This window comes from Sturnira hondurensis, unplaced genomic scaffold (genome assembly GCF_014824575.4).
Source record: "Sturnira hondurensis isolate 20B ecotype Veracruz unplaced genomic scaffold, ASM1482457v3 Scaffold0004136, whole genome shotgun sequence".
NCBI lineage: Eukaryota > Metazoa > Chordata > Mammalia > Chiroptera > Phyllostomidae > Sturnira > Sturnira hondurensis.
In genome coordinates, this window is record NW_028076767.1 from 5,972,784 (window position 1) to 6,000,194 (window position 27,411).

The following is a 27,411-nucleotide window of genomic DNA, read 5'->3' on the forward strand; positions in this document are numbered from 1 at the left end:
GGACAATAAGATAATGCGTGTGAAAAGCACTGGGCGTTGTAATACAGCAGAAATAGGAATGCACAGTATTTCCAAGACCTAGCCTCATATTTTTATTCCCTCTTTGTACCTTAGTTGTTTACCTCTATTGCTTCATTACTTTTCTCCTACCAGAGAAACCTCCAAAACAGGGTTTGTCCCTAAAATCACCTTCCCTGGATCTTGCTTCTCTTCCTTATCAAATATTTTGGTAAATTAGCCTACATAAATTTACAGATTTTCCTTAATATGTTCCTCCCAACTTCAGGGGAAATCACTTTCTCAGAGTTCCTTCCTGAGATGATTGCCAAATCCAGTAATTCTCTCAGTACTCACCCTCTTGGCCTCTGACTTATTTAAGGTGTTGTTACCTGTCTTCTTAAAACATTGCTCCAAAGGTCCCTGTTACCTCTCCCAATAGTTTGTATTTGCTGGCTCCTCTTTTCTGTACCTTTTATCCTGGTTATGCTTTTTTACATGTGTTGACTTAAGAAATGCCCAAACTTAACAGAGTTGTTATAAGGGTTTATGTGAGCCAAACTGACAACATATGTTGGGAAGCAAAATCCCAAATGCTCCAGAAAATGACAGTGTTGACGTTTCTTTTATACATTTGGAATAAAGGAGGAGTTGGAGGTTATGTGAAAGTGGGAGAAAGTAAGGTGGGGATTGGAATACAGTAGTGTAACAGAACACAGGCCGGGGTAGGGGGTGGGGCGATTATTTGACCCACCCAGGGGACACCAAAAAGTGTTACAGAACACAGGGGTCTGAGGACGGTATACTACTACCGAAAGGACCCCCTACTGGGCTCAATTGTCTACCTCCAGAGGAAAGACGTCTCTCAATGCCAGAGATTTGTGAAAAGGAAAGGAAAGGTTTATTTAAAGCTGTACAGACTTAAAGTAGTGACCCGATGTCCCCATTAAAATATCAAAATCCTTTTGGATACCCACAGACACCCACAGGGCTTCCTTTTCCCCTTCCCTAATTTGGGGGTACCGTAACTGGAAAAGAAGTAGGTGTCCATGTTATAGGCCGCTGTCACTGTCAGCTATGTCACCTTCCAGGCAGGATCTCTAATTAATCCAAAGCCATGTGGCATCTTATGGCCTACTGGCAAGAGTTCTTTCACCCTTCTTCCAGGCAAAGTCTCTCCTGCTTCCCAAGCCATGCGGCCAAAGGGAGCACCCCAAAGCCATGTGGTCCTCTTCTACCAAAGCTACAGGGGTCCCCACTCTGGCCAAAAGGGCATGGTTCTTCTCTCCACCAAAGCTGCAGGGAGCGGGGGTTGTTGCTCTGGCCAAAAGCCGAGTGGCAATTCTCTGCTAAAGCTGCATGGTGATTCTCTCTACTAAAGCTGCGGGGTCCCTCCTCTGGTGAAGCCTCATGGTGTTACCGAACAAGGGTCCGAGGTGGGGGCAATACTTGGCCCACTGAGGGATGCCAAAAACTGCTTCAGAAAACAGGGGCCCCTCCCAAGGACAGTATACTAGTATCTATTAGGCTCTTCTGTCCGCCGCTAATTGGAAAGACATCTCTCACTGCCAGAGATTTGTGAAAAGGAAACAAAATGTTTATTTAATGCTATTCGGGCCTAATGCCTTCCTTAAAATATTAAAGTCTTTAAGGGTATACACCTACACACACACACACACACACAGCGCTCCCTTGTGTCCCAACTCCGGGTACCGTAAATCAGGAAAAGAGCAACGTCTGTTTTTCAGGTAGCTGGCACATGAGCTGTGTCGCCTGTCTAGGCAGAATCTCCAATTAATCCAAAGTCATGCGGCACCTTCCACTGGCAAGAGTTCTTTGTACCAAGTTCCAGTCAAAGTCTCTCCTGCTTTCCAGGCCACTCGGCCAAAGGAGCACCCTAAAGCCTCATGGGCTTCTTCTACCAAAGCCGCACTCTACCAAAAGCGCGTCTTTCTTCTTCACCTGGCTGCAGGGATCTCCATTCTGGCAAAGCTGCATGGTCTTCCCTTTCACCTGGCCATGAGGGAGTCTGCACTCTGCTGAAACCACGTGGCTCTCCCTCCTAAGGGCTACAGGGGTCTACATCTTTCCAAAACTGTGGCTCTCCCCCTCACCTGGCCAAGAGGGGGGGGGTCCTCACTCTGCTAAAGCCACATGCCTCTCACGCAGGCACTCTCTCAGAGAAGCAGTCCCCAATTCCAGCCTGGGTAGCAACCACTCACTTCTCCCTGGCCCAAAACTTGGCCACAGCTATTTAACGTATCTATGCAACCAGTTAAAGGCTATAGATATATATGTTAAATGACCATTCCAGAGGTTAGCTGCAAAGCTGTTGCTGTACAAAACAGCTCTCAATGACCCTACTCCTTTTGTTCCTTCCCCCAACTCACACCTGTTGAGGGGAAAGGGGTGAGGACATCTTGTATGTCTTTCTAATATTTCCTAGACACCCTGAGTTCTGGACCCCATTCCAAATCCCTTTTGGGCACTCCTCTTGGCTGCACCCTGTTACAGTAGGGTTAGCAAGATTATGTGCTTTCTTGTGGGTGGTTACACCTTTGAGAGGTCTGGAAAAGAGGATTACATCTGGCATTTCAAATATGTGTTAGCCTAGATGCACAAGAAAAGTAGATAGGGCTGGATTATCCTTTCACTAAAGAAGTTGTAGACCTGGGGCATGACTGCCCACCCCACATGGCAGCCTCATATGTTATCAGGGATTTAGTTGTTCTTTCCACTTAAAATAATGCCAAATTTGGCAAAACCTGGAAATGTGGGCAGAGCAACCATGACGAAATTAGCACAGTGGCTTTGGGCACTGGCTCTCCTGGGCTCCAATAGGGTGGCTCTGACCACGGGGGCCCTAGCCTTGGAGCTGCCTTCATCCTGCCGGGTGGTCCTGTGGCCACTGCCTGCCTATTTGCTGGTGTCTGCTGGCTGTTATGCACTGGGCACTGTGGGCTATCATGTGGCAACTTTTCATGACTGTGAGGATGCCGCCCAGGAGCTGCACAGCCAGATCCAAGAGGCCAGAGCCGACTTATCCCACAGAGGGATGCGCTTCTGACACCCTGACCCCATTCCTGCTGGACCGCCCCTCTCTCCCATCCCCCATTAAACAGTAGCAAGTTTACTTAAAAAAACAAAAACAAAAAAACCCCAAATTCATCTACTGAATCATTAAATATTTATTGAGTCTAGACTTTGTGCCCTTCCACGCTGAGCAAACAGCAGTCTGAAGGGCCTGGCCCATAAAAGAAACCAGGAGGCCTGGTGGGAGATGAGATGGATGTGAGGAGCAGAGGGAAGCCTTTTCCCCCAGAGTCCCAATGAGGCAGGAGATAGAATAGGAATGAGGAAGTCCTGAGACAGTGCGGCTGTCGTCAGTCAGCATCCTGATTCCCCTTGAGAATCCCCTTGAGACACCTGGCAAGGGGCTACACTTGACACTAGAGCTTCACTTGTACCGTTGCCTCAATATCCTAAATTAGCATTGCAGTTTCCTCCCCATGTGGGCAATCAAGGAGAATTATGGGACCCAATAAAGCCTGCACCCTTTCGGTTGAAGGGAGCCATTCTCTGGTCAGAGGTGGCCCACTCCTGTATCTTGGGAAGTGTACTTTTCTTAATAAATCTCTCTTGCTTCACTTAACTCTATGTAGGCCGTTCAATTCTTTGTTCAGGACCACCAGGAGCCTGGACCCTGTCTCCATGTGCAACATCAATCCACACTATCTGGTATCTCCACTGAATGGGAAACTAACAACTATTAGTGCTATCGATTACTCTTCTCCTCAAACTGTTTTTCTCACTTCTGAAGCCTGTTAAAGATACTCTTTTCCACTGATAAAAATATTAGCTACAGCCCTGGCTGGTGTAGCTTAATGGATTGAGCGCGGGCCTGCGAACCAGAGGATCGCGGTTTGATTCCCAGTCAGGGCACATGCCTGGGTTGCAGGCTGGTTCCCTGCAGGCCAACTCCCAGCAGGGGACGCACGAAAGGCAACCATACATTGATGTTTCTCTCCCTCTCTCCTTCCCCTCTAAAGATAAATAAATAAAATCTTTAAAAAAAATATTAGCTACTTTTATATATAGCAGGTACACATGCATTCTTCTGAGCACTTTATACATTAATCTTTTCCCTCAAAACTACCCTATGATCTAGAAATTATTGTGGACAAAAAGGAGTTCTACACAGTGATATAGTCTTAAATTCCTAAGGGGGAGGTCATGATGAGCAGCCACACTTAAAGCACATAACTTTTTTAGTAAAAGGTTTATCTTTGCCTTAAACAGGCCCTGTCCACTGTTCTTGTGCTTCTTACTGAACACATCTTTGAAATAAGCTAACCACCCTCAGGAGAGCACATAATCTTATTTACTAACTTGTTATCCAATCCCAGCCTTACTTTCTCTCTTAGTGCAAACTTCCTTATGTTCCCTCCTTAGTTCTAAGTGCATAGAAGAAACTACAAGACTATCATTCTGTGGAGCATTTGAGATCTTGCTTCCCAGAAATTGCAATCAGTTTGGGCTCAGATAAATTCTGCTAAATATACTCTACAGGTCTGGAGGTTTCTTATGTCAGCACTATTATGAGCCCCATTTTATCAATAGGTAAACTAAGGCAAAGAGAAATCAGTAACTTTCCCAGCTCATGGAGATAGTAAATGGAAGAGATTGATTTCAACCCAAGCTGTCTGGTTTCACCATCATAATATATTGCCTTGAGACCAAGATCTTATTTATCTTTGTTAGGGTTATGCAAGATTTTGTTATTCAGACTTTAAGTCTCAATTAAGAATTCTGTAATCTGTAATTTATAGTTCTTGCAAATTCCAGCATGTAAATAAAGTTTTTGGTAAAATAATAGCAATATTCAAGACAATGTCTTACGATAATAGTATTTTGGAAATTTTCTTCCTCATTGATAGGCCAGATTGGCTTCCCTACTTTAAATTAAGATTGATTTTATGGATAAAAATATTTTTTAAAATTATTCCTGGCATTCTTTATAAAATTTGTATAAGATTGACATTATTTCTTTTTGGAATAGTTGATAGAATTCATCAGTAAAGCCATTTGGTCCTGGCCTGGGCTGTTCCTTGTGGGAAGATTTTCAATTAATAATTCAAGTCCTTATAATCTGTTCATGTTTTCTATTTCTTATGAGTCCATTTTGGTAATTTGTGTCTTTCTGGTAATTTTTCAGTTCATCTAAGTTGTCTAATTTGTTAGTATAAAGTTGTTCATAGCATCCTCTGATGATCCCTTTAATATCTATAAAGGTGTTAGTTATTTTCCTTTCATTCCTGATTTTGCTTTTTTGCTTGGTCTTTTTTTGTGTGTGTTCTTTTTTGCTTGGTCACTATAGCTAAAGGTTTACTGGCTTTATTAATTTTTCTCTATGTTTTGCTTTGTGTTCTTATTTCATGAATTTCCACTTTGATCTTTATTATTTCCTTTCAGAAGAGTGCCATAGACCCCTATTGTTACCTAAACTTTAGCAGTCTTTCATAAATAAACACTTCTCTATTTGTTGTTAGCTTTTGGTTGATTTCTGGAGTCCTGAAATGGTAGTTTGGGGCAGTTTTGCCCAGTTCTCTAGTATTTTTGGAGACAGGATTTGCTGATCTTTTCACCCTACCATTGGGGCAAATTCCCCATAGTACTTTTAAATGTAAAATTTCAACCTATTTAGATGAGATGTGCTAGGTGCAACATGTGAACTTTGGTGGTGTAAATAACTAGACAAGTGTTTCTTTTTCAAGGGCAACTAATAATAGGTCCTTATTCCAGCTACTAGAAGATGCCAAAGACCTGTTTTGAAAAGCTTATTGCTTCCCTTGGAAAATGATCTGGGAAAAGTATTTATATTACTATGCTTTGGACAGGTGATTATAGAACACTTGTGAACCTGCCTTAAATATTGTAATATACACACACACACACACTCATGGGTACATGTGCATGTGTGTGTGCACAAATGTATTGGGTTGGCCAAAAAGTTTGCTTCATTTCTTTCTGTAAGATGGCCATGATAGAGCTTAGTTGTCTTGAACTTTATTCAAAACAATTTTGTTAGATTACATTGTGACACCTATCATATCAGCATGCATTTACAAAACTCATCAAACCCTGGCTGGTGTAGCTCAGTGGAGTGGGCTGCGTACAAACCAAAGGATCGCCAGTTCGATTCCCAGTCAGGGCACATGCTTCAGTTGCAGACCCCAGTGGGGGCCACATGAGACTCAACCACACATTGATGTTTCTCTCCCCTTCTTTCTCCCTCCCTTCTCCTCTCTCTAAAAATAAATAAATAAAATCTTTAAGAAACTTAGCAAACTTATCAAAATTAGTGAGTTTTTGTGTAGTCATTTTAATATTAAAGATGGAAGAAAATAAGCAACATTTTAAGAATATTATGCCTTATTATTTCAAAAAGGTAAAAACACAACTGAAACACACAAAAAAAGATTTGTGCACTGTATGGAGAAGGTGCTATAACTGATAAATTAATAAATTATGTTTATTGTAGAATATAAAATTTCTTCATTTAAATTGTAAATAACTATGTTCATTGTGTAGGCTCTTCTGCCATAAAAAAATCTCCAAGTCCTGTGTCTGTTTTTATCCCTTGCTAGCTGCATGTCAGCATCTAACTTTAAAAATATTAAAGCATGGCTCTTATACAATATGTAGTGAGCAAGGTCAAAGATGTAGTCAATGAGAGAGCAAAGATGATAACATAAGTTCAAAGAAAGACATGAAAAACTGATATGTCAGAATAAGTTTTCAGTCAGGCAAAAAAACCCCGTGAAATCTGAAAACCAAAACAAAACTTGTTAATGTCCTATAGGGCAAAAAACTGAAACCTTCAGGGTTATTTTTCAACTACACAGAAACCATTTGCAATTTTCATTGTTCTACAAGTGAATACCTACCTGTATTAGTTTCCTATTGCTAACATCACAAATTACCACAAACAGTGGCCGAAAACAATACAGATTCATTATCTTACAGTTCCGGAGGTCAGATGTCCAAAATGGGTCTCGTTAGGCTAAAACCAAAGTGTCTTGGGCTAAAATCAGAGTGTGAACAGGTCTTGTTCCTTCTGGAGACTCTAGGGGAGAATTGCCTTTGGCAATTTCATTGCCTTTTCCAGCTGCTAGAGACCGCCTACCTTGAGACCTAACTTTTCAGAACCTGAACCCTATAATAAACAGTAAATACGTAAAATTACATTTCCCTAGAGCACTGCTGTCAGTATAGGAGGTGATATAACTTTCTGGGATGATGGATATGGTCTCCACTGTGCGGTTCGATATTGTACCCAGTAGCCATATGTGGCTAGGGCAGCTAAGGAACTGAATTTTTCAATTAATTAAGTTTAAATTTAAATAGCCACACGTGGCTATGGTCACCCTATTGGACAGGGCAGCCCTAGAGCACCCAATTACTCTTTAATGGGCTTCTTGGTGCTGGAATACAGCACTGAAACAACCCACAATATGTTTTTCCTCTTATTTTCAAGTTTTGGAAAATTTTTCTTAATGTGTGCAAGTGAAATAAATGGAGACTCCAACATATTAAAATCCAATAATATTATGAAACCCAATTTCTTTGCCAAAGAACTACAGCTTGTTTAAAAAAAAATCTTTAGCTCTCCTGGCTCATGTGTATCTGAGTTATACAGTATAGGTTTCACAAATATTTTCTATTTGAATAGAGGGCATTAGTTGGCTCTTCCTTAGCCAAACGAGTGTAAGGATCAGGTTGAGATACACCCTGAAGTAAAGGATGAGTAAAATACAGTCCTGGGCAGGTACATATGTAGATAAATAGGTGGTGAGATAGAAGGACACAAGGGAGGAAGGGTCACTTCCACCCCAAAACTGTACGTCATCCACAGAAAGAAGGCTTATTGATAAGCCTTCTTATAGGTGTCCTTACGGGTGGGTCTTTTTAAAAAAAATATTTTATTTATTTATTTTCAGAAAGAGGGGAAGGAAAGGAGAGAGGGAGAGAAATATCAATGTGTGGTTGCCTCTCATGTGTCCCCCACTGGGAACTGGCCTGCAACCCAGGCATGTGCCCTGACTGGGAATTGAACCGTGATCTTTAGCTTCACAGGCCCGCGCTCAATCCACTGAGCTACACCAGCCAGGGCTATAGGTGGGTCTTATAGGTGGGTTGAATAGTGTCCCCCCAAATTCATGTCTTCCTGGAAACTCAGAACGTGACCTTGTCTGGAAATAGGGTCTTTGCAGGAATTAGTTAAGATGAAGTCATACTGGATTAGAGGGGGCCCTAAACCCAGTGATTAGTGTCTTTTTTTGTTGTTACTTGGAAGAGAAAAGTTTATTAAAATATTTTAATATAAACCTTGTGTTGTTGAAAAAGAACAAATGGAATAAATGCTTGCTGATATTCGCTTTAATTTTGTTGATTAAAATTTCAAATTCCAGTCTGGCTGGTGTAGCTCAGTGGATTGAGTGCGGGCCTGCGAACCAGACGATCACGGTTCAATTCCCAGTCAGGGGACATGCTTGGGTTGCAGGCCGGTTCCCTGAAGGCCAACTCCCAGCAGGGGACGCACGAAAGGCAACCATACATTGATGTTTCCTTCCTCTCTCCTTCCCTTCCCCTCTAAAGATAAATAAATAAACTATTTTTTAAAAAATTCCAAATTCCCCCAAATACTTTGTTTTACCAATATTTTTAAAGTTCCAAATCTAAATAAAATGATGCTCCTAATTGCTTAACATTATTTTTGTATATGTGCCATGCATTGGGAAAACAGAAAATGGCTTATTCTTGTATTTGAAAGTGGAAACTTTGGCATCAAGCCTGCCATGCAACACCCCCAGTGACATGTGTATTGCACGGGGGACCTGGGCCTCATCACTGCGTACCTGTCACCAGGTGTGCAATCAGGTCTTGGGCATCTTGCATGGTGAAGGATATCTTTGAGCCATTTGTAGTCACTTGGGCTCCAAACAAGTAGCTCTTCCTGTCATTTCTCTTCAGATAATGCCAAAGCTTCATGGATCTATGAGCATGTAAGGCGATAGTCTGTTTCAAGGTCCTGTTTGCTTACAAACACAGGCAGAGGAATGCTGGAGTTTTAATTGATTGATGAAGGTGTTTCTTGGCTTCAGGTAATCTGTTGTGATCTGCTGAATCCACCACAAAGATCAGGAGTATTCTCCTGGACACATACATTTCCCAATAGGAATGGAAATGTTCACTGACATCAATCTGCAAGAACTCCGTCTGGCTGTCTTCAGGGCTGATGCACGCTGTACTGAAACCTTGGGTGGGAGCCTAGCTGTGCTGGACTATTTTTAAATCTACAGAGTGGAGAACATTGGTCTTTCCTGCTCTGTGCAGGTCCAGCACTAGGATCTGATTATTTGTCTCTGGGGGCTCCAATAGGGGTTTTGCCAAGATGCTGTTGTCCTCTTTCTCTTCTTTTCCCTTAAACTGTTCTTTGTTTCTCTGTCCCTCACCTTTTTTTTTGTCCTGCTCTTTACTCTTACTTTTCTCCTCCTTCCCTTTCTCTTTCCCCTTTACTTTTCCTTTTTTCTTCTTTCTCCTCCTCTACTTCCTTTCTTTTCTCTCTCTCCTTCTTTTCTTTTCCCCAAACTTCCTCTTTCTCCAGCTCCTTTCCCTTCTCTTTCTTCCTCACTAGCCCTGCCCCCCATCTTCACTGCCCATTTCCTTTCTTCCTGCGGGCCCACACACTGGAGCTGTAGTCCTGGGTTCGAGCAGGGGACCCAGGTGTTTTTATAAGAGAAAGAAGAGGAAGAGTTGGACACAGATGCAGTAGGAAGAGAGCCAGGTAAAGATAGAGGCAGAGATTGGAATGATTCAGATACAAGCCGAATACCAAGGGAATACCGAGGCACCATCAGAAGAGGCAAGGAAGGATTCTTCCCTAGAACCCATGGCCCTGCCAGCACCTTGATTTCAAACTTCTGGCCTCCAGAACTGTGAGACAACAAATACATAAGCCACCCAGTTTGTAGTAATTTGTTATAGCAGCCATAGGAAAACTAATCCAGTTGGAAAGGTCACAGTATCAAGGTCAGAGAGAAAGAAGCAGGTCTTGACATGGGTAGGGACAGGCACCTCTAAGATCTCAGTAGAAGAGCTGGTGGACTTACTCTCCGTGGCCTGGCCATCCAGGCCATCTGTGCCAGGGGCCTTTTGACCTTGTTTACCTTACTCAACAGTTTAACTCTTAGGAGAGAGACTCTGACTGAGCTTATCCCACACCTTTCCCAGCAGCCCTCCTGGAGGCCATGGAGCGGAGAACAGGTGACTTCCCTAAGGAAAAAACCCCATGCAGATAAAAACAACGGGTGACTGCTACACAGATGATAGTGTGGTTCTTCTTGGAAGAAGAAACTGTTCTGTTGAATGCTGTCCTTTTACCCAGTGAGGGTGGAGAGTACAGATGTTGAGGAAAATTATCCTGGCAGCTACATGCAGAATGGTTTGGAGCAATACCAGCTAGACAGCTGGTGACATCATCTATTGTGAAGTTAAGAGAGAATGGGGGCATCTGTCCTGCTGTGGTGGCCATGCCAAGGAAAGGTCACTCGTTTTCTATTCTGTGATATCTTACTATTGACTCATTCAATGTCATGCAGGGAGGCTGAGAAAATGCTTTTATTTTCTGTCTCCAACTATTTTAGCCTATTTTTTTTTACTTCTTTTTTGGCGTCTTGAATCTGAAAGCATATCTTTGTTGCTATTTACCTAACCAATTATCTGAGACCAATCAAGTGTTACTTTTCACTGTTCTGGGAGTGGAGCTGGGAGCAGGTTGTTTTTCCTGCTCAGGTGGGAAAACCCACTCAGAGAATCCAGGCTCAGAAGGCAAGAGTAAAATGCCTCCTGTGCACCCAAGACCATGGGGGCAGAAATAGGAGGATCCACAGGGCAAAGAGAGTGTTAAGAGTCACAGTTCTTCACTATTTTGGGAACCAGGGTACTGCTGATGTGGGGAAAGGGGTGGGATTGCCTAGACAGAGAAAGGGAAACAACAGCTTGCTCAGTGGCCCAGTTGGTGTGACAGAGACAGGAACCAGGTGCTTGTCCTGTACCCTTAGACTTCCCCTAACATCCCAACAGTTGGCCTTTGTGTCCCATCCGTGTGTGGGACCAGCCAGGAGTAGCTCTAATCTTGACAAGAGTGGCTGGACATTCTGGGACCAGTTATTCCTGAAGGGAAAAAAAAAGTGAAAAGCAGCTAATAAAAGTGGTTACACTCTGTGCTTGTGGGAGAATTGGCTGGATGGGGGTGGTCTGAGAGTGAGTCCTTGCACTGTACACATTTTCATATTTTTGAGCCATGTGAATGTATTACTTATTCAAAAATGTAGTAGGTTTTATTTTTCATCCTTTAACAATGCTTGTTGAGTCCAAAGAACTGGTTTAAACTATGTGGTTTCAAATGTGTCTTTTTAAAAAAGTATGTTTTGCATATCCATGCCATCCACATTTTAGTGCACCAAGTCACACAAATAACTTTTATTTAGACCCCTCTGTTTTTAATGTTTTATAATTCCCAGTAATGACACATGAAAAATAAATCCCTTTACGCCCAAACGAATGGCCCAGTAGCTATCTTAGCCCTAATAGACCAATTAAAAAAATTCTATTCACAATCATTTAAAATGATACAAGTGATAAAACAAATTTATCATTTAGATTACACAGTCACAGATTTTCTTTTCAAGAGCCAAAACATTTAAAAATTATTATTTTTTATTTATTGAGTTTTAAGAAAGAGAGAGAAAGAAACATCAATTTGTTTTTCCACTTATTTATGCATTCATTGGTTGATTCTTGTGTGTGCCCCGACCAGGGATGGAACCTGCAACCTTGACGTATTAGGGCAACATTCCAACCAACTGATGGAGCTTAAATTATTTTTTAAAATATTTTTTTACTTTCAACCGATTTTACTCCAGCTGCTCCCACTAAGTTTCCCAACTCTTCTGCTCACATGTTCAAAAATCTTGCATAAATTTTGTCCTGCCAATGACCTCTCTGGTCCTGATTCCCTTCTCTTTGTGCTCCTGTCTTCTTTTCTCTGTTGGGCTCCTGTGGCCTAATGGAGCTTCCAAAAGTAACGAATGAGCCTGCAGACAGCTGTGTTCCAGTCCCTTCAATCAGATGGGCTCAGCGCCTCCTGTGACCTTCAGCTTCCAGGCTGTACGACTTGTCTAATGTTTACCTTCTCTCACCAATCACCAAGCGCTCTCAGCTCAGCCTACCCTTCGTTCACTTCAAGGAATCACGACAGTCAAAGGCTTGGTGAGCCTGATCGTGTGAATCTTGGATGACAGAGTGTCAGTTTACTCCCTGACTTTCTGGTCAAGCTGGTTTCTCCTTTTCCGAACTCCACTAAAACTGCATAATGAAATTTGGTGGATCTTGCATGTTTTCAACTATTAACATAGAGTGATTACAATTTTAAATTTTTTGCTCTGTGTTACTCACTTCAATATACAGGAAACTGAGCAATGAAGTATTTCTGAAACTTTGATATCAGATTAGGTGTTTTTCATAGATAAATTTAAAAATAAAAGGGTTTGTGATACTACATTGAAAACAATTTTACATTGCTTGTCCTCCAAGTTCCAAAAGAATATCACTCAGTTGAACAGCTGATCTACATGAGGAAAAACCACACCTTTGTGGCCAAATGCAAACACACAGACCCACAGACCTAAACCTTGTAGAACTCCATGGTGTCCCTCCCACTGGCCACCGAATCAAACACATCTGTGGGAAAACTAATTACATATTTATTTACTGAGAAGTGTCTTTCATTCTAGGATTATAACTTGTATGTAATCCAGCCCAGTTAGACTGGATGGACACAAAGGAAAAGTTTGCTTTTAATGCAATGTTCACCTGATATTGTCAGAAACAACTTAGCATTAAACTTGATTGCTATGACTATTACATGGTCTGTCTGATGGACTCTAGGCCAGAAAGTCTAAGTTAATCATTTGTAAATAATGACTCATCTTGTTAATATGATCAGACCTGAATAATGTTTCTAAATTTTGTGTCATTGTTTTTTCACAATAGTGTAAGAATATCAATGTGGAGTCCAGTTAGGTTAACACCCCATCTTTTCACCTTTAAGAAACTAAAGTACCTGGAAAAAAAGAAAAGAGAATAATTACAAAAGTGTATACATCCCTCAACTTTGTGTGTTAGAACAATAAATAGTTGAAAAATTAGATTGGTAAGTTTCATGGTAATTGGTAAATTTCATGTGAATAAATACATTTAGGTAGCTATTTATTTTCCCTTGGCCGCCATGTCTTCATTTATAAAATAAGAGGCTGGATGAGATCAGAGATTCACATACATATTGCAGGTAAGAGATGACAGTTAAGGACTCAGTATGCAATTTATATCTGTATTTTGTTTTAATTACTGAGTATGTAGAAAATTCTGCACACAGAAACAGCTGCTAGTGAAAAAGTGGCAAGGAGTTTTTTTTAATTTTAAGATTTTATATATTTATTGTTAGAGAGAAAAGCAAGGAGGGAGAGAGAGAAAAATTTTAATATGTAGTTGCCTCTTGCATGCCCTCTATTGGGGACCTAGCCCATAACCCAGGCATGTGCCCTGCCTGGGAATTGAACCAGTGACCCATTGTTTTACAGGCTGGTACTCAATCCACTGAGTTACAGCAGCCAGGGCTGTCTTGTTTTTTAAATTTGTCTTGTGATCAAAGAATGATCTTTAAAATCTATATAAAAACTTGACAACTCAGTTTATTCATTGGTTGTCTTTAATTTGTTAGAATTTGGTATTTAGCACATCTGAGTGTGTGTGTGTAATTATCCTTTATCGAGTGCTAATGTTGGGCACAATGGGATTATGCACTTCACATAGCTTCGTTTACACAGGAATTAGAGCGGATTCACCACTATATCCACACTTAGCTTTAAGACTTACAAAGAAAGAGGTAGAGAGAGAGACTATTTAAAGAACTCAGATATTCTGTCTTCCTTCCCTGGGTGTATGTTTTAAATGACTATATTATATTAATTTAAAATACAATTTAAGTACTGCCTGTTTAGATTTTTGTTATTATTATGAAAGGAGAATCAAAAATCTCATCAATTATTTGGTCTGATCTAGCAAAATCATTGATACAAATTCTCACCTGACAAAGCACAATGAAATTAAACATATGTATGTTAATACTTGTGGGTTGTTTTAGACATTTAATTGGAAAATTAGAGTTTGATTAAAAATATTGTTTCTCTGAATCTATGATGTGGTTCTGGCCTGATTTCAGTTTTCCTAATGTTGTCCATTAAGCGTGCAAAAAGCAGTTTAACTTTCTAGTGAGGAAAATATGTTTCTTTAACAGCATGTATTTCCCAGGTAGTTTCAGGTCAGCTCTCCAAGCCCTTTGTGCTCTGCATTTTGTGTTAAGCAGCAGTACAGATTTGCAGCAGTTGAAGTCAATGAAAACAACTGGGTAACTCTTCCAGATAGCACTAATTAATTAATGTAGTACTCAGTAGATTTTACTGTGATGTGTTGTGCTCCAGTTGTAGTGATTCTCAAAAAATATCAAGAAGTAGGATCTTTAAAATATATTAATCTATAGCATTCTCATTTTAAATTTTATTTTAAAATGAAAAGGAAAAAAGGCTATGTTAAGTAAAACACCCTGACTTTCCTTTGTCATTATCAAAAGTCATGCTTGTTTGGGGTTAATGGATTAAAATATTGAACAAGATTTAAAAATGAGCCCTGGCTGGTGTGGCTCAGTGGATTGAGTGCTGGCTTGAGAACTGGAAGGTAGATGGTTCGATTCCCAGGCTGGGTACATGCCTGGGTTGTGGGCTAGGTCCCCGGGGGGGTGGGGGGGGGTTGTGAGAGGCAACCTGTTGATATATCTCTTGCACATTGATGTTTCTCTCCCCCTCTTTCTCCCTCCCTTCCTCTCTCTCTAAATATAAATTTAAAAAGATTTTAAAATGAAATGATTTATATACTCATGCCATCCTAAATTCCACCCCCATATCTGCTGTTTCTTTTATTTATTTTTTATTAATCATTATTGTATTTTTTCCATTACCATTTAGTCTGCTTATACCCCCCTCTTGCCACCCTGAATTTCCACAGCACACAAAGGAGGGGCAGACCTGTTTTTTCTTTCTGAATAAGTATCTTTCAGCTTCTTGCCCTTACCTTTTAAAGAAACGACAGCAGTGTTATGCCACAGGGATAGACCAAGGTTTACACATCTTAGGGTCATCTCTTGGGATCTAAGAAAGAAAGCAAATTCATACCTTAATATCAAAATACCATTGCAATATTTCACCAGGAAAACTATATCAAACTTGTAGGTTGGGAAACATTTTCTGATGGGAGGAGGCAGGATTATCTTGGGAAAAGGACTGTACCCTCCCTTTCCAGTGACGCCTCTGAAGAGACAGAGGGGTCTGGAGTTGTTATTTCTGCTCCACTTCATGTTGTTGAGTAAGAAGGCACTTCACTAGCTACCTAACTTCTTTGCCCCCAAGACGTGAATCTCAAAGAGAATTACACAGGGTCCAGCACAATAAAGCCCCTTTTTACTACACAATCTCTTATTACAAAGTCATAAGCATGTAATTCTGATAACCTAGCAATATCACATTTAAGCATACCATGTGACATTTCAGGTGAAATGTTTGAATTAAGACTATAAATGATCACACCCATATTATTACCCTACCAACCACCCTGCTTAAGTTCCACCTTTGGAACTCAGATCAATACTGGTTATTTTGCTACCTTGGGCTTCTTGGGTCTTATTTACTCCTCAGCAGCTTAAGTGAAGACATAACTTTCTTTTTTCGTTTCAGAGATCCAGCCCTGGGACTTAAGCTGCTCTTCCTTGGCCTTCGGTGATCTTCCCTGTATCTTCTCCCTTGCCTGGTGCCATCAACCCCTTCCTCCCTCCTTCTCTTTCTCCCTAGTTGGTTCTTCTTTTTCTCCTTTTTTTTTTTAAAGAGACTATATTTTCAGAGGGAGGGAAGGGAGAAAAAGAGGGAGAGAAACATCAATGAGAGAGAAAAACATTCACAGATCAGTTGCCTCTCACATACCCTCAACTGGGAACTTGGCCTATAACCTAGGCATGTACCCTGACTGGGAATTGAACTGGTGACCTTTTGGTTTGTGGGACAGCACTCAACCCACTGAACCACACCAGTCAGGGCTTCTTGGTTGGTTCTTTTTTTTTTTTTTAATTTAATTTAATTTATTTATTTTAAAGATTTTATTTATTTATCTTTAGAGGGGAAGGGAAGGAGAGAGGGAGAGAAACATCAATGTATGGTTGCCTTTCGTGCGTCCCCTGCTGGGAGTTGGCCTTCAGGGAACTGGCCTGCAACCCAGGCATGTGCCCTGACTGAGAACCAAACCGTGATCATCTGAATCACAGGCCTGCGCTCAATCCACTGAGCTACACCAGCCAGGGCTCCTGGTTGGTTCTTGATAGCCGTAATAAATGCAATGTATTCATGATGGCCATCCAGACTGATTCTTTTTAGATAAATCTCAGCTTCTGAGATACGTCTTGTTTAGTCTCATTGGTGTCAAGGCCTAATGTCAGTAGTAGTTCACACCGATCCAGAATTTTTTATCATTACATTCATCATCATTATTGTGTAGTAAAAGATCAGTAAAAGATCAACTCAGCAGGCCTGAGTTGTCCAAACCCTGCACATTCTAAAGAAAAATCAAGCCTTTGACCAGCTCCTGGGAGATAACACCACCAGGGGAGTCCAACCTGCGGCCCACAGGCTGCATGAGGCCCAAGATGACTATGAATGTGACCCAATTCAAAATATAAATTTACTTAAAACATTATGAGATTTTTTTGTGATTATGTGTTGCAATATATTCAATGTGTGGCCCAAGACAACTCTCCTTCTCCTAGTGTGCCCCAGAGATGCCCAAAGTTTGGGCACCCCTGGTCCTAAGCCCTTGAAATATCCTGTCTGATAAGAGTGTGTTTGTTTATCAGAGGCCTTGGGCTTTGTGGCATCAATGACCTCTGGAAAGGCTGAACACTGAGTAGCTAAGGTCAGCTCTGCAGGTGACCTAGGCCTATGTGACTGATGCCCAAGAAGCAACCTGAACACCAAGACCCAGGTGAGCTTCCTTGGCTGGCAATACCTTGTGCACCTTCTCGGATATTCTCGCTGGGAGAATTAAATGCTGTCTGCGTGGCTCCACTGGGATGAGACCACTGGACGCTTATACCTGGTCCGTCCTGGATTCGGTCCTGCCTGCCTCTTCCCTTTGCTGATGTTAATCTGTATCCTTCCACTGTAGTAAACCAAACCATGAACATAACAGTGTTCTAAGTCCTGTGAGTCCACCTCGTGAATCTCTGACACTGACGGTGCTTTTGGGGAATTCTGACTCCATCATCATCATTATCAATGTGTATTGACCACTATCTACATGTAATCAACTGGCAAATGCTTGTTGTGTGTTACCAAGGTTGCTGTTAAATCTTCCAACGACCCTGTTAAGCAATTATAATTATTCTCTGCACTCTTCCGTCCCCCCATTTTATAGATTAGGAAACAGAGTGATCAGACAGTATACATAAACACTGACCGGTAGAGCTGGAATTCCAGCCCAGGTCCCTCTGCCTCCAGGGCCCTGTGTTAACTAAGTTAAAGCAGCGCATTGGTTCTCCTTCCAGGTTCACACCCTGCCCTGCTCATTCCCTCTCTGAATCTGAGGAATGCCTCCAGCTTTGTCCTCTTCCTTTCTTAGTGCCTCCCCTGTCTTTCCTCTTCCCCTGATTCTCCCACATAAAGCAGTAACCTTCCAGAGACCAGATAGGAGAGTTTTAGATACAAAAATATACACTTAATAACAGTATCTGATAATCCACCTTCAGTAGTACGAAGGGTCTGTGTCCAAGCATTGAAGAGAACAGATTCAGTCCCTGTGTCCTGGGACAAGCATGCTTCACAGCCTGTTAGAGTGGCGAAAAACCTCTTCCAAGACAGTGTGAGATGGAGGGAAAAGAATGTGAAATATGTATGCATGTGTGTGCACTTGTGTGTTTGTACATGTGTGTGTGCACACGAGTCTTGGAACGGGAAGTATGCATGGCCCTCTGAGGAAGAAAGGCACCGTGGGCGCCGCCACTCTGAGTCACCTCCCGAGTCCTGCAGTCGGCATCTGGGTCCCATCTCACACAGCCCATGTGACTGGGTGTGCCTGTGCTGCTTTAAAGCCCTGCCAGTTATCTGTGGCTTAGCTTTCAGCAGAACAGTCAGGAGACTGCATGTTTCTACGTGTTATGGGGAAGGGTTCCAGAACCATAGGAAACAGAATGCAGTCTTGTAGGACAGGCTGCACCCCTCTCCCAGCTCAGAGAAATGCCAGGCTGTGCAGAGGACATGGGGTGAGCCAGCTGAGAGCAGCAAGGTAAACCAGGCTGCCTGCAGCACCGGAAATGTTCACACGCCTCTCTTCCTACATCTGGCAGGAAGGGCTGCCTCTACTGAACAGGTGGCACTGTTAAGGGTGCCAGCTCTCACGGCGTCTGGGCAACTAGAAACGCAAAAGAAGCAGGGAGAGAAAATGAGACATGTGGGTGGTGACGGCGGTAGTGCTACAGAGGAAGGAAAGCAGGAGAGGGGGACGGAGGAGGGTTTATAAAGTGGGGAACGTAAAGGCAGACCTTAGAGAACAGTTATTTTCAACTGGTGTGCCACGAGAATTTTCAGTACTGGGAGCACTGGCCTCGTTTGCCTTAGATTGTCATATTGAAAAAGTGGCACCATCCAATACAACAATAGAACAAAATTTTTGTCAGATCGGCAAAAAATTTATTTTTCGGCGTGTTGCAGAAATTTTAGTAACCCGTTTGTGTGTGCCAGGAGAGGGAAAGGGCTGATTCACTGTTATAGAATGATAGGGGCAGGGCAGGCATGGCCAGTCTGGACTGAGTCCTGGTCTAGAATGCAAAGCTCTTTCCCATTAAGTTACCATAGAACCAGGGCTCAGTCTGGCACGTGACAGAGCCATTCGCCGTGGTCGCAAGGATTCCTTATGAGTCAGCGTTATAAAGCTGCCCCTTCAAAATGGAGAGTGAGCTGAAACCTGTTTACAGACTTGTTCCTCAGCTGAGTGGTCTAATTTTAGCCCCCAGGAGATAGAAAATGAATCTGCTAATTGGCTTGACATGGCTCCCCACTGCGGCAGTAGCCGCCCCCCGCCATGTCTCTGTAGTTCACTTTAATAAATACATTTTGCTGCTGGTGATAACAAGGAAACAAGGGTTTTGTGTTTGCCCTACTGCCAAATTCTCCAAGACAGTATTTCTCTAATTTTTAGGGCAGTGAAATCCTTATGTCTCTGAATCCTAAAGATTTAAATTTTTTTTAATACATTTACTGATTTGGGGGCTGGGAAGGGTGGTGGGGGAAGAGAGAGAGAGAAACATTGATTGGCTGCCTCCCACAGGCCTCCTGACTGGGGATCAAACCCGAAGCCTAGGTGTGTGCCCTGACCAGGGATTACACCCGTGAGCTTTGGTGCATGGGAACACTCCAACCAATCGAGCCACACTGGCTAGAAGAATCCTTAAAGGTGTTTTAAAAAATGAAATCATCATTTCCAAGGAAAAGTACTAACCTGAAAGTGTTAATTATAATACATAAAAATGTCCTCTTTTTAAAAAATTAGTTTTTAAATGACTCTATACGACACATTTTCCAAAAAATGCACTTTTCTTTCTTCTCCCCAAAAGGAAATTGTATATAGACACAACGCTTGGGCCCACGCCTGGCTGAGCCAGGCTGCTCCGCTGGGCTCAGAGTTGAAACCACCATCGGCTCCACCGCTCTGGCTAGGAGTTACCTTGGTCAGAAACTGGTCAGTATGGGGATAAAAGCAACAACTCTTACTTAGCAAGGTAACCAGAGCCGCATGTGTGAAAGTGTTTTCATACAGTAAATGCTTACTCAAATAGAAGAACTTTTGCAACAAAAAATGCTCTGGCCTTCCTACTAACACCTGCTTTTTGTTGAAGCTTGAATCTAATAATCCATGAAAAATGAGGTTGCTAGTCTTGAGTCATTTTTTCTGCCCTCACCAGGTCAACTTGATTTAATATGGAAACTTTTACAGCCTTTGGGAGGGGTGCATTTTGAAGGTCACTAACAATTATAGGTATTTGGTGGAGACCTTAACTGTAATATTTACAGAGTGACTTGTATTTACACAGTGCTTTTATGAGCATTTGAATGCATATTTTATTTAATTCCAAAAGGAAAAGTACTGTGTTTAAAAAAATTTCTTTTTTTAAAAAGATTTTATTTATTTTTACAGAGAAGGGAAAGGAGGAAGAGAGAACTCAATTCTCTGGTTTGAGAACTCCATTCATTGGTTTCTTGCATGCTCCCACCTGGGGACCCGGCCCGCAACCCAGGTATGTCCCCGCCTGGAATCAAACTGGAGACCATTCGCTTTGCGGGAGGACGCCCGACCCCCTGAGACACACCAGTCAGGGCACCCCTCATTTCTAATTAAGACGCAGACATAGTCAAGCTGTTACTTTCCTTATGATTATAAGGAGTATTTTTCCTGTGGTTACAAGGAGCTGATTGAAAGGGTGGGCTTTGGACTTCCCAGTGCCCGAGTTCTAGCACATGGACATCTGACCCTCTCATCTTCTCACCTGTCAGAGCAAGCTGTGTTTTAATACCACCATTCAAAGGCAAATGCAAACAAATGTTAGCATCTCTGATTCTTAAAATTTTTTATACAGTACAGTACTGTATGGCAGTGAGAATCATGACATATTCCAATTTAAAAACCATGTTGTAGTTTGATCAAATGTAAATGCTGATACAGGCTCAGATTTGTTCCAAGATGCTTAGAGGAAACTGGTCAGTATGGGGAGCCAGGCTGTTAGAACTTCAGGAGGCCTGCTGATGGAATGAACATAATTTCTGAAGATCAGAAGACTAGACCCTGATCATGCCAGAGGCTAGTTGCCAGGAAAGCCATGGATGGGAAGGACTGTTCAGGTGTCACCGTGCTGACATGAAGGTAAGTGGTGCATCCACAGACTTCTATTGCTTTGATCTCCCTACCAGGGAGGACAATTACAACCTTCTAGTTACAGTTTTTCTACCAGAGAAGCAAGATCAGACACTTAGGAAGAAGGTTATTATTTACTTTTGAGAGCTACTTAGTCCAAGGCTACTTTAAATCCACTGAGACTGCCTCAGGGCCTTTGCACTAGCTGTTCTCTGCTTTAACCATGCCAGTGCCAGCTTCATGCTTGCTCCTTCACTTTATCTAGGCCTCAGCTTAAATGTGAACGCCCAGAGAAACTTCTCAATCAACTATATAAAAGAAACTACAGTAAATTTCTCCATTGCATTCTAGCCTCCTATTCTTCCATTTTGCTTCACAGGGTTTATCATCACCTGAAATTATATTGTTTACTGTCTGGTTTCCCCAACAAAAGGTAAGCTCCATGTGGGCAAAGGTTGACTAGCTCACTCTGTCTTTAGATCCCGAGTGGTGCCGGGCCCATGGAAAGGTTTGAGTGAATGTTGGATGAATGTTGCATTGCATGATGACGAACAAGGTGGGAGTCACGTCCACGACTCCTCTGAATTTAAGAAAAGGTTAAGGCTATGTTAGAAAAGTTTTGTTCCATTGATGCACAGGGATAACCCAGAGTCAGCCAAGCACTTACAGTGAAAGGGAATTGTTTCTCCTCTGTTATACAGTAGCCGCTGTAAACGACCTGAGAGCAGGGACCTGTATCTGGGTACCTCAAACTGTGCAATAAGGAAAGTATCAAGTTAATTTCTTGAAAATGATTAATATGTGAAAGGCGAGTAGGGCTTAGCCAGGTGGGGAAAAGAAAGAAGATGGTTCCAAGCAGAGGCTGGAGTGTGGCAGAGCCTCTGTCCTTGATACAAGGAACAGACAGAAGAAGGCAATGTGGCGGGGTGGAGAGAGAAGGTTGGGGGGAGGGCCACATGTGGCTGGAGAGGTGGGTGGGGGTCTGCCCTACTGGACTTTACAGGTTTCTAGATCTGGCTGGGCAGATTTCAAAATCTTATCTCTAACCCTAGAGCAATGGGAACCTTTTCACCTCGTGCTGAAGTAGGGGTGTCAAACTCACTTTCACGGGGGGCCACAACAGCCTCACGGTTGCCTTCAAAGGGCCAAATGTAACTTTAGGACTGTATAAACGTAACTATTCCTTAACTGGGGGCAAGGAGCTTGGCACTGCCACCAGGTAGAAACTAGGTGCCAGGCTGAATAAAACAAGGTCGAGGGCTGGATTTGGCCCAAGGGCCTTGTGTTTGCTACCTGTGTGCTAGAGTGACCTGAACATATTTGTCACACCCCAAATCTCTGGCTGTGGTGGGCGTCAGGAGACCACTAGCAGGCTGCTCTGCCTCAGGCTAGAGAGCTGGTAGCTGGACTTAGGGGCTCCAGAGAATAAGTAGAGATAATTCTCTTTCATTCGCTGCTGTATTCTCAGCACCCAGAATAATGCTGGGCACCTGTTAGATACTCAACAAATGTTTGTTTAATGAACGCACAGCAGAGTGATTAGAAATGGAGGACATAGGAGATTGTTTGGGGTTAAAATGCACAGGACATGGTGAAGGGCCGGCCACTGAGAATAAGAGAGAGAAATGCCAGGCCAACTCCCAGGTTTCTGGTTGGCGTTACTACATGGATGGAGAGGTATTGCCTTTTCCTGCGACAGGAAGTAGCCAAAGAATCTATGCTTTGCATATCTGGTGCTCTCTGTTAGACCACGAGTCAGGACTTCCTCTTTGCTGCTTGCCCTGGGAGGGCCCACTCATGGCCGGCTCCTGCTGGTGTCCGGCAAAGTGCGGGCAGCGACAGGTGTGTGTAGGGGGAGGGTCTGGAGACCACGACAGAAGAGCTCTTGAATCTCTAACTCCTCAAGGATTTGAAGGGCTCACATGCTCATTGTTTCAAATATATATGAGGCTGGGGAGTGGCAGGAATATTGCAGGTCAGGATACATATGATGGGTAAATGCTCACTCTTGACATGGTCTAAGTGGCCTTAGTAACAGGGGCTTATTATTAAGGAGTTAAACATTCTGCCCTGCCCTTGTCTCCAAAACTTATGCCAGTGGATATAAATAAAGATTATGAGTTTGGGGGAAAAATGAGTCTGGCCAGTTGGGATTTTTTTTGGTTTAAGCAACTACTTTTTGAGTGATCTTTCATGGGAAAAAGTATCTTCTCACAATCCAGATTTCCTGAGAATGAGGCCCACAGAATCACTCCCATTTACACTGGTCAAATCTTTTCAAACACTTACATCGGAGATGTCCTGATTTTGTAAAGGAGTATATAAATAAGGTACATTTTACATATGAACATATATGAGTTAGAGGATGGGTGGAGAAAGGGCGGTCAGACCAATGACAGATCCTGTGCCAGTGTAAAGATCGTGTGTCTGGCCCTGGCTGGTGTGGCTCAGAGGGTTGAGTGCTGGCCTGTGAACCGAAAGGTTGTTAGTTTGATTCCCAGTCAGGGCACAGGCCTGGGTGTGGACTAGGTTCCATGTGGGGGCTTGTGAAAGGCAACCTCACACATCTGTGTTTCTCTCTCTCTTTTTCTCCCTTCCTTTTCCTCTCTCCAGAAATGAATAAATAAAAATCTTTAAAAAAAGATTGTGTATCTGTATGTAAATAATTCATTTTAAAAGAGATGGCTGAAATTATGTGTGTGTGTGCATTATGATGATTCCTGGTGAGTGGGACTATGGCTGATTTTAACTTCTATCTTACAATTTAATTAGACACGGATTAGGTTATAAGTTTACCTAAGATGTATGAGAAGCAGGAAAAAGAGAAGTCACCTATTAGGAAAATGAACAATAATTCCATACCATCTCTGTGAACCGATCTGCACAGGCCATGCGAACCCATTCTGGAGTTGCTGGGCTCTTCACTGGGAAGTCCTCGGCTATGTCTCTCTCTCTGCGTGTCGTGGCCACAGCATCAGCGATGGCAAAGAATACAGATGACCCCAGGGCCACTCCGGATTCCCCCAGGCCCTGAAAGAAAGCACATTTGTTTTAGAATCTTCTGCATTGGATTATAAGTCACTAGAAAGCAGGGGCCAGGTTTTGCTTCCCATTGTATCTCCAAGCCCTAGTATAATGTCTTGCAAAAGGTTCTCAATAAACATTTGTTGATTGACTTACTGACTGAGTGAAGCTTGAGTGCTCTTAAAAATCCCAATACCACATGAATTTCCCACATCTCTAATCCTGTTTGGGCTAAATCTTCATTCTAAGGTAAGAGGGAAATGTGTGTGTATGTGTGGTTAGGGTATCCTGCTCAGAAAAACACATTCGGTGGCTTGAACTGGCCAGCTTCACGGGCAGAGAGAAATGCCTCACTATGACTCCAGGGTTGGGAGAGGCAGGGTAGTCTAGGAGAAAGAGTCCAGGCTTTGGTACCAGAGGATGGGTTGCAAGCCCACCACCTGTAAGAAATGGGTAACATGAATGAGTGATGTGAAAAGATGAAGGTCAGTAAGAAATTGTGGGGTTTATGGTGAAGTTGAGATACCTATGTCCTGTCTAAAGTAGGCAGCTTTCTTCAGTTCTAGCTAATTGCTGCCTTCCAGAAATTCATCCAAAATGACCAGATCATCCAGTTTTTCAAGAGAATTTAGATATTTGTATTGTCAAGTAAAATTCCCTGCCTTTAAAACACACCGTGAGGGACAAGGAAAATGCATCTGCAGGCTAGACTTGGCCAGTGGCCCCAGTTTTCAATTCCTGAGCTGCACAGACTGAAGCTGAACCCTGGCCCTCACTCCCTGGGTTTCTCTGGGTGAGATTTTTCTCTCTGAGTCCATTTTCTTTTATGAGGGAGATGCAGGCAATGCATCTGACTGATACCTATCTGATGGGACATTGGGAAGTTCAGGGAGTGCAAAAGCACCTAGCCCAGCACCTGGTACCGGGTGGGTCCCTGTTATTATTGCTTAGTATACTTTGTGCACACCCGCACACCCATGATTTTCCTGTGGGTGGCCAGCCACAGCCACAGGAACCCAAGGGTCCTGCTTGCCTGGTACTCTTGGTGGCCTGAAAGCTGCTTTCTGTGGGCTCTGAGCATCCTCGCCTTTTCCCCTTTGAGCGATTTCCAGCCCAAGGAGAACCCGAAGGCCCTGTTTGTCCTTCCTTTCAAGACTGCCCTTCCTCATCACCGTAAGCCCTAAGGGAGCTCCTGGGCTGCAAGCTGGATCCTGTTTGGAAACGATAAAATTCCGGAAGATAGTTGTGAACTCATTTATTTATCTACATTTGGTATTAATTTGTCACCCCTAGTAAGAAGTCTCCTAGAAGATTTTTAAAGAAAATTTCACTACTACATCTCAAACCTAAATGAAGTTGCAACGGTGAGGGTGCATTTCAAGTACCTGCATGCCACAATGCAGACACTGGCTGACCTTTATTTAATTTGCGATTTCACCACCACAGCAATCGCTGAGGGTTGGTGTCTCTGCTCTCCAACACTGTTGACACAGGGGCCAGGTAGTTCTTGGTTGTGGAGGGCTGGCTACCTTGTGCATCGAAGGCTATTTATCAGCGTCCCTGGCCTCTGCCCACGAGAAGTAACATCTTCCCCTGCAGTGGGGAAGACAACCCAGAAACGCAACAACCAGAAACATCTCCAGACGTTGCCACAGGTCTCCTGAGGGGAAAAGTCCCCCTTTCGCTTTGGATTACTTCAGGGTGTGGCTGGGGACCCTGAGCCCCTTGGACATGAGCCATCTGCCTAAAATCACAGAGCTGGTGGGGCTGGGGCAGGAATCCAGGTTTTCTGACCAGGATTTTTTATTCATGCTGCCACTGCTTTCTAAGATTTCAGGAGCATGGTGCCCTCATTCTCATTTAATATTTCAGTCTTATGGTTCTTAAGTGAAAATATTATTCTATCCAATTGATCATTTTGCTGCACTTTAGAATTCTCAGTGACAGAGGATTTAATACAGAAAACCTTGGCCCGGGATTCCTCGACTCTCACTTTTCTCTAGGTGATTCACCTCCAAATTCTAACAGCCTATCTTGAGCTGGTCTTTAGAATGGTTGACATTTATTTTTTATTTTGTCCAGCTGTTTTCCTTCATTATGCTGCCTGGTCCACCACATGGCACAGTGGCTGGTTTGGGTGCTTACCTTGGAGGAGTAGATGGTTACTGGGTTTGGTGACGATGGCAACAGGGAGACATTGAACTCCTTGGGGATGTCGGTGACGGTTGGAATTTTGTACTCATCCGGGCCTCTCGAGTACAGGACACCTTCTGGGGAGTATTTCAGTTCCTCAGTGGTATAAAGGCCCATTCCCTGAATAAACCCGCCTTCAACCTGAAGGGGGAAATTGTCAAGCTCTGTGAGACCAGACCTTTTCAGAAAGCTGCTCCCCACTCCGCCACGGGCCCCAGAAAGCAGCAGGCATCTCAGCAGGCCAGGACCTACCTGCCCGACATCGATGGCTGGGTTGAGGCTGCTACACGCTTCCATGATGATGTCTGTTCTGATTTTCTGCCAAAAATAAAAATTACTTCTGTGTGAAACCTTGAATTGAAAAGATTTTAAAGCTTTATTCGAGTGGTCCCAAATTCTTCCAGAACCCTTGCTAGTTAGTTACCACCACCCTGGAATTCCACCCACAGCAGAGGCGGTCAGCAGCTGTTACGCTCTTCACAGTTAGTGCTGGCACTGCCACTGGCCCCAGAGGGTCTTTTGTATTTGTGGCTTTGACGCCTCTTAAGTGACTCAAAAATCCCTCTTAAGTGGCTCAACATGATGTGTTGTACTTGAGTGTCACTTAGTCAATAACTGAGCCTGGTTGTCCATCGATTCTCAACCTGGATTTGTTGCTGGAATATGACTCATGAACGCATCTAGTCCTCATGATGGCTCAGTGTATGTGTTTTTACGTTGTTTTACTAAGGCAATTGGGCAGCTATCATAGCATATATGAATCTGGGGATTTGCAAGGTCTTGAAACATAGTAAAGGCAAATATTGAGACCACCTTAGACTTTGCTAATGTACTTCCTCCCCAAGAAACATCACACTAACCAGGCCCTTCTGTGTTGGTACCTGACACATACATGCAGAGAGTTACAAGGCCGCAGAAAGCCCCTAAGCGCCCGAGGACTGTCTCAGAAAGATCTCTGGGTTTCCTTTTGCTCTCACATCTGGTCCTCTCTCTGTTTCCTTCTGCCCCCGCATCTGGTCCTTGCTCTAACACCACCAGCCTCTGTTTAGGCCCAGTACCTGGGCTCTTGCTTCC

The 27,411-nt window shown here is 43.0% G+C and overlaps 2 protein-coding genes and 1 pseudogene across 3 annotated transcripts in view; 1 reads left to right on the forward strand and 2 right to left on the reverse strand.

The window, feature by feature from the left end:
* The first annotated feature begins 2,760 nt into the window (after positions 1–2,760).
* Positions 2,761–3,125, forward strand: LOC118985869 (dolichol-phosphate mannosyltransferase subunit 3-like). Its single transcript, XM_037044694.1, has one exon. The coding sequence runs from the start codon at positions 2,786–2,788 to the stop codon at positions 3,062–3,064; it is 279 nt and encodes a 92-aa protein (XP_036900589.1). The 5' UTR covers positions 2,761–2,785; the 3' UTR covers positions 3,065–3,125.
* A 5,779-nt stretch (positions 3,126–8,904) lies between these two features.
* On the reverse strand, positions 8,905–10,309 carry LOC118985848 (ADP-ribosylation factor-like protein 9; annotated as a pseudogene).
* A 1,678-nt stretch (positions 10,310–11,987) lies between these two features.
* Positions 11,988–27,411, reverse strand: part of LOC118985255 (aldehyde oxidase 2) — an 80,144-nt gene continuing 64,720 nt past the window's right edge. For both annotated transcript variants that reach the window (XM_037043661.1, XM_037043662.1), the window contains 5 exons: positions 26,590–26,655; positions 26,290–26,478; positions 23,983–24,150; positions 15,247–15,323; positions 11,988–13,183 (listed from right to left, as the gene is read on the reverse strand). In XM_037043661.1, the coding sequence (XP_036899556.1) occupies positions 15,270–15,323; positions 23,983–24,150; positions 26,290–26,478; positions 26,590–26,655 (477 nt within the window). In that variant the 3' untranslated portion in view covers positions 11,988–13,183; positions 15,247–15,269. The remainder of the gene's footprint in view (positions 13,184–15,246; positions 15,324–23,982; positions 24,151–26,289; positions 26,479–26,589; positions 26,656–27,411) is intronic.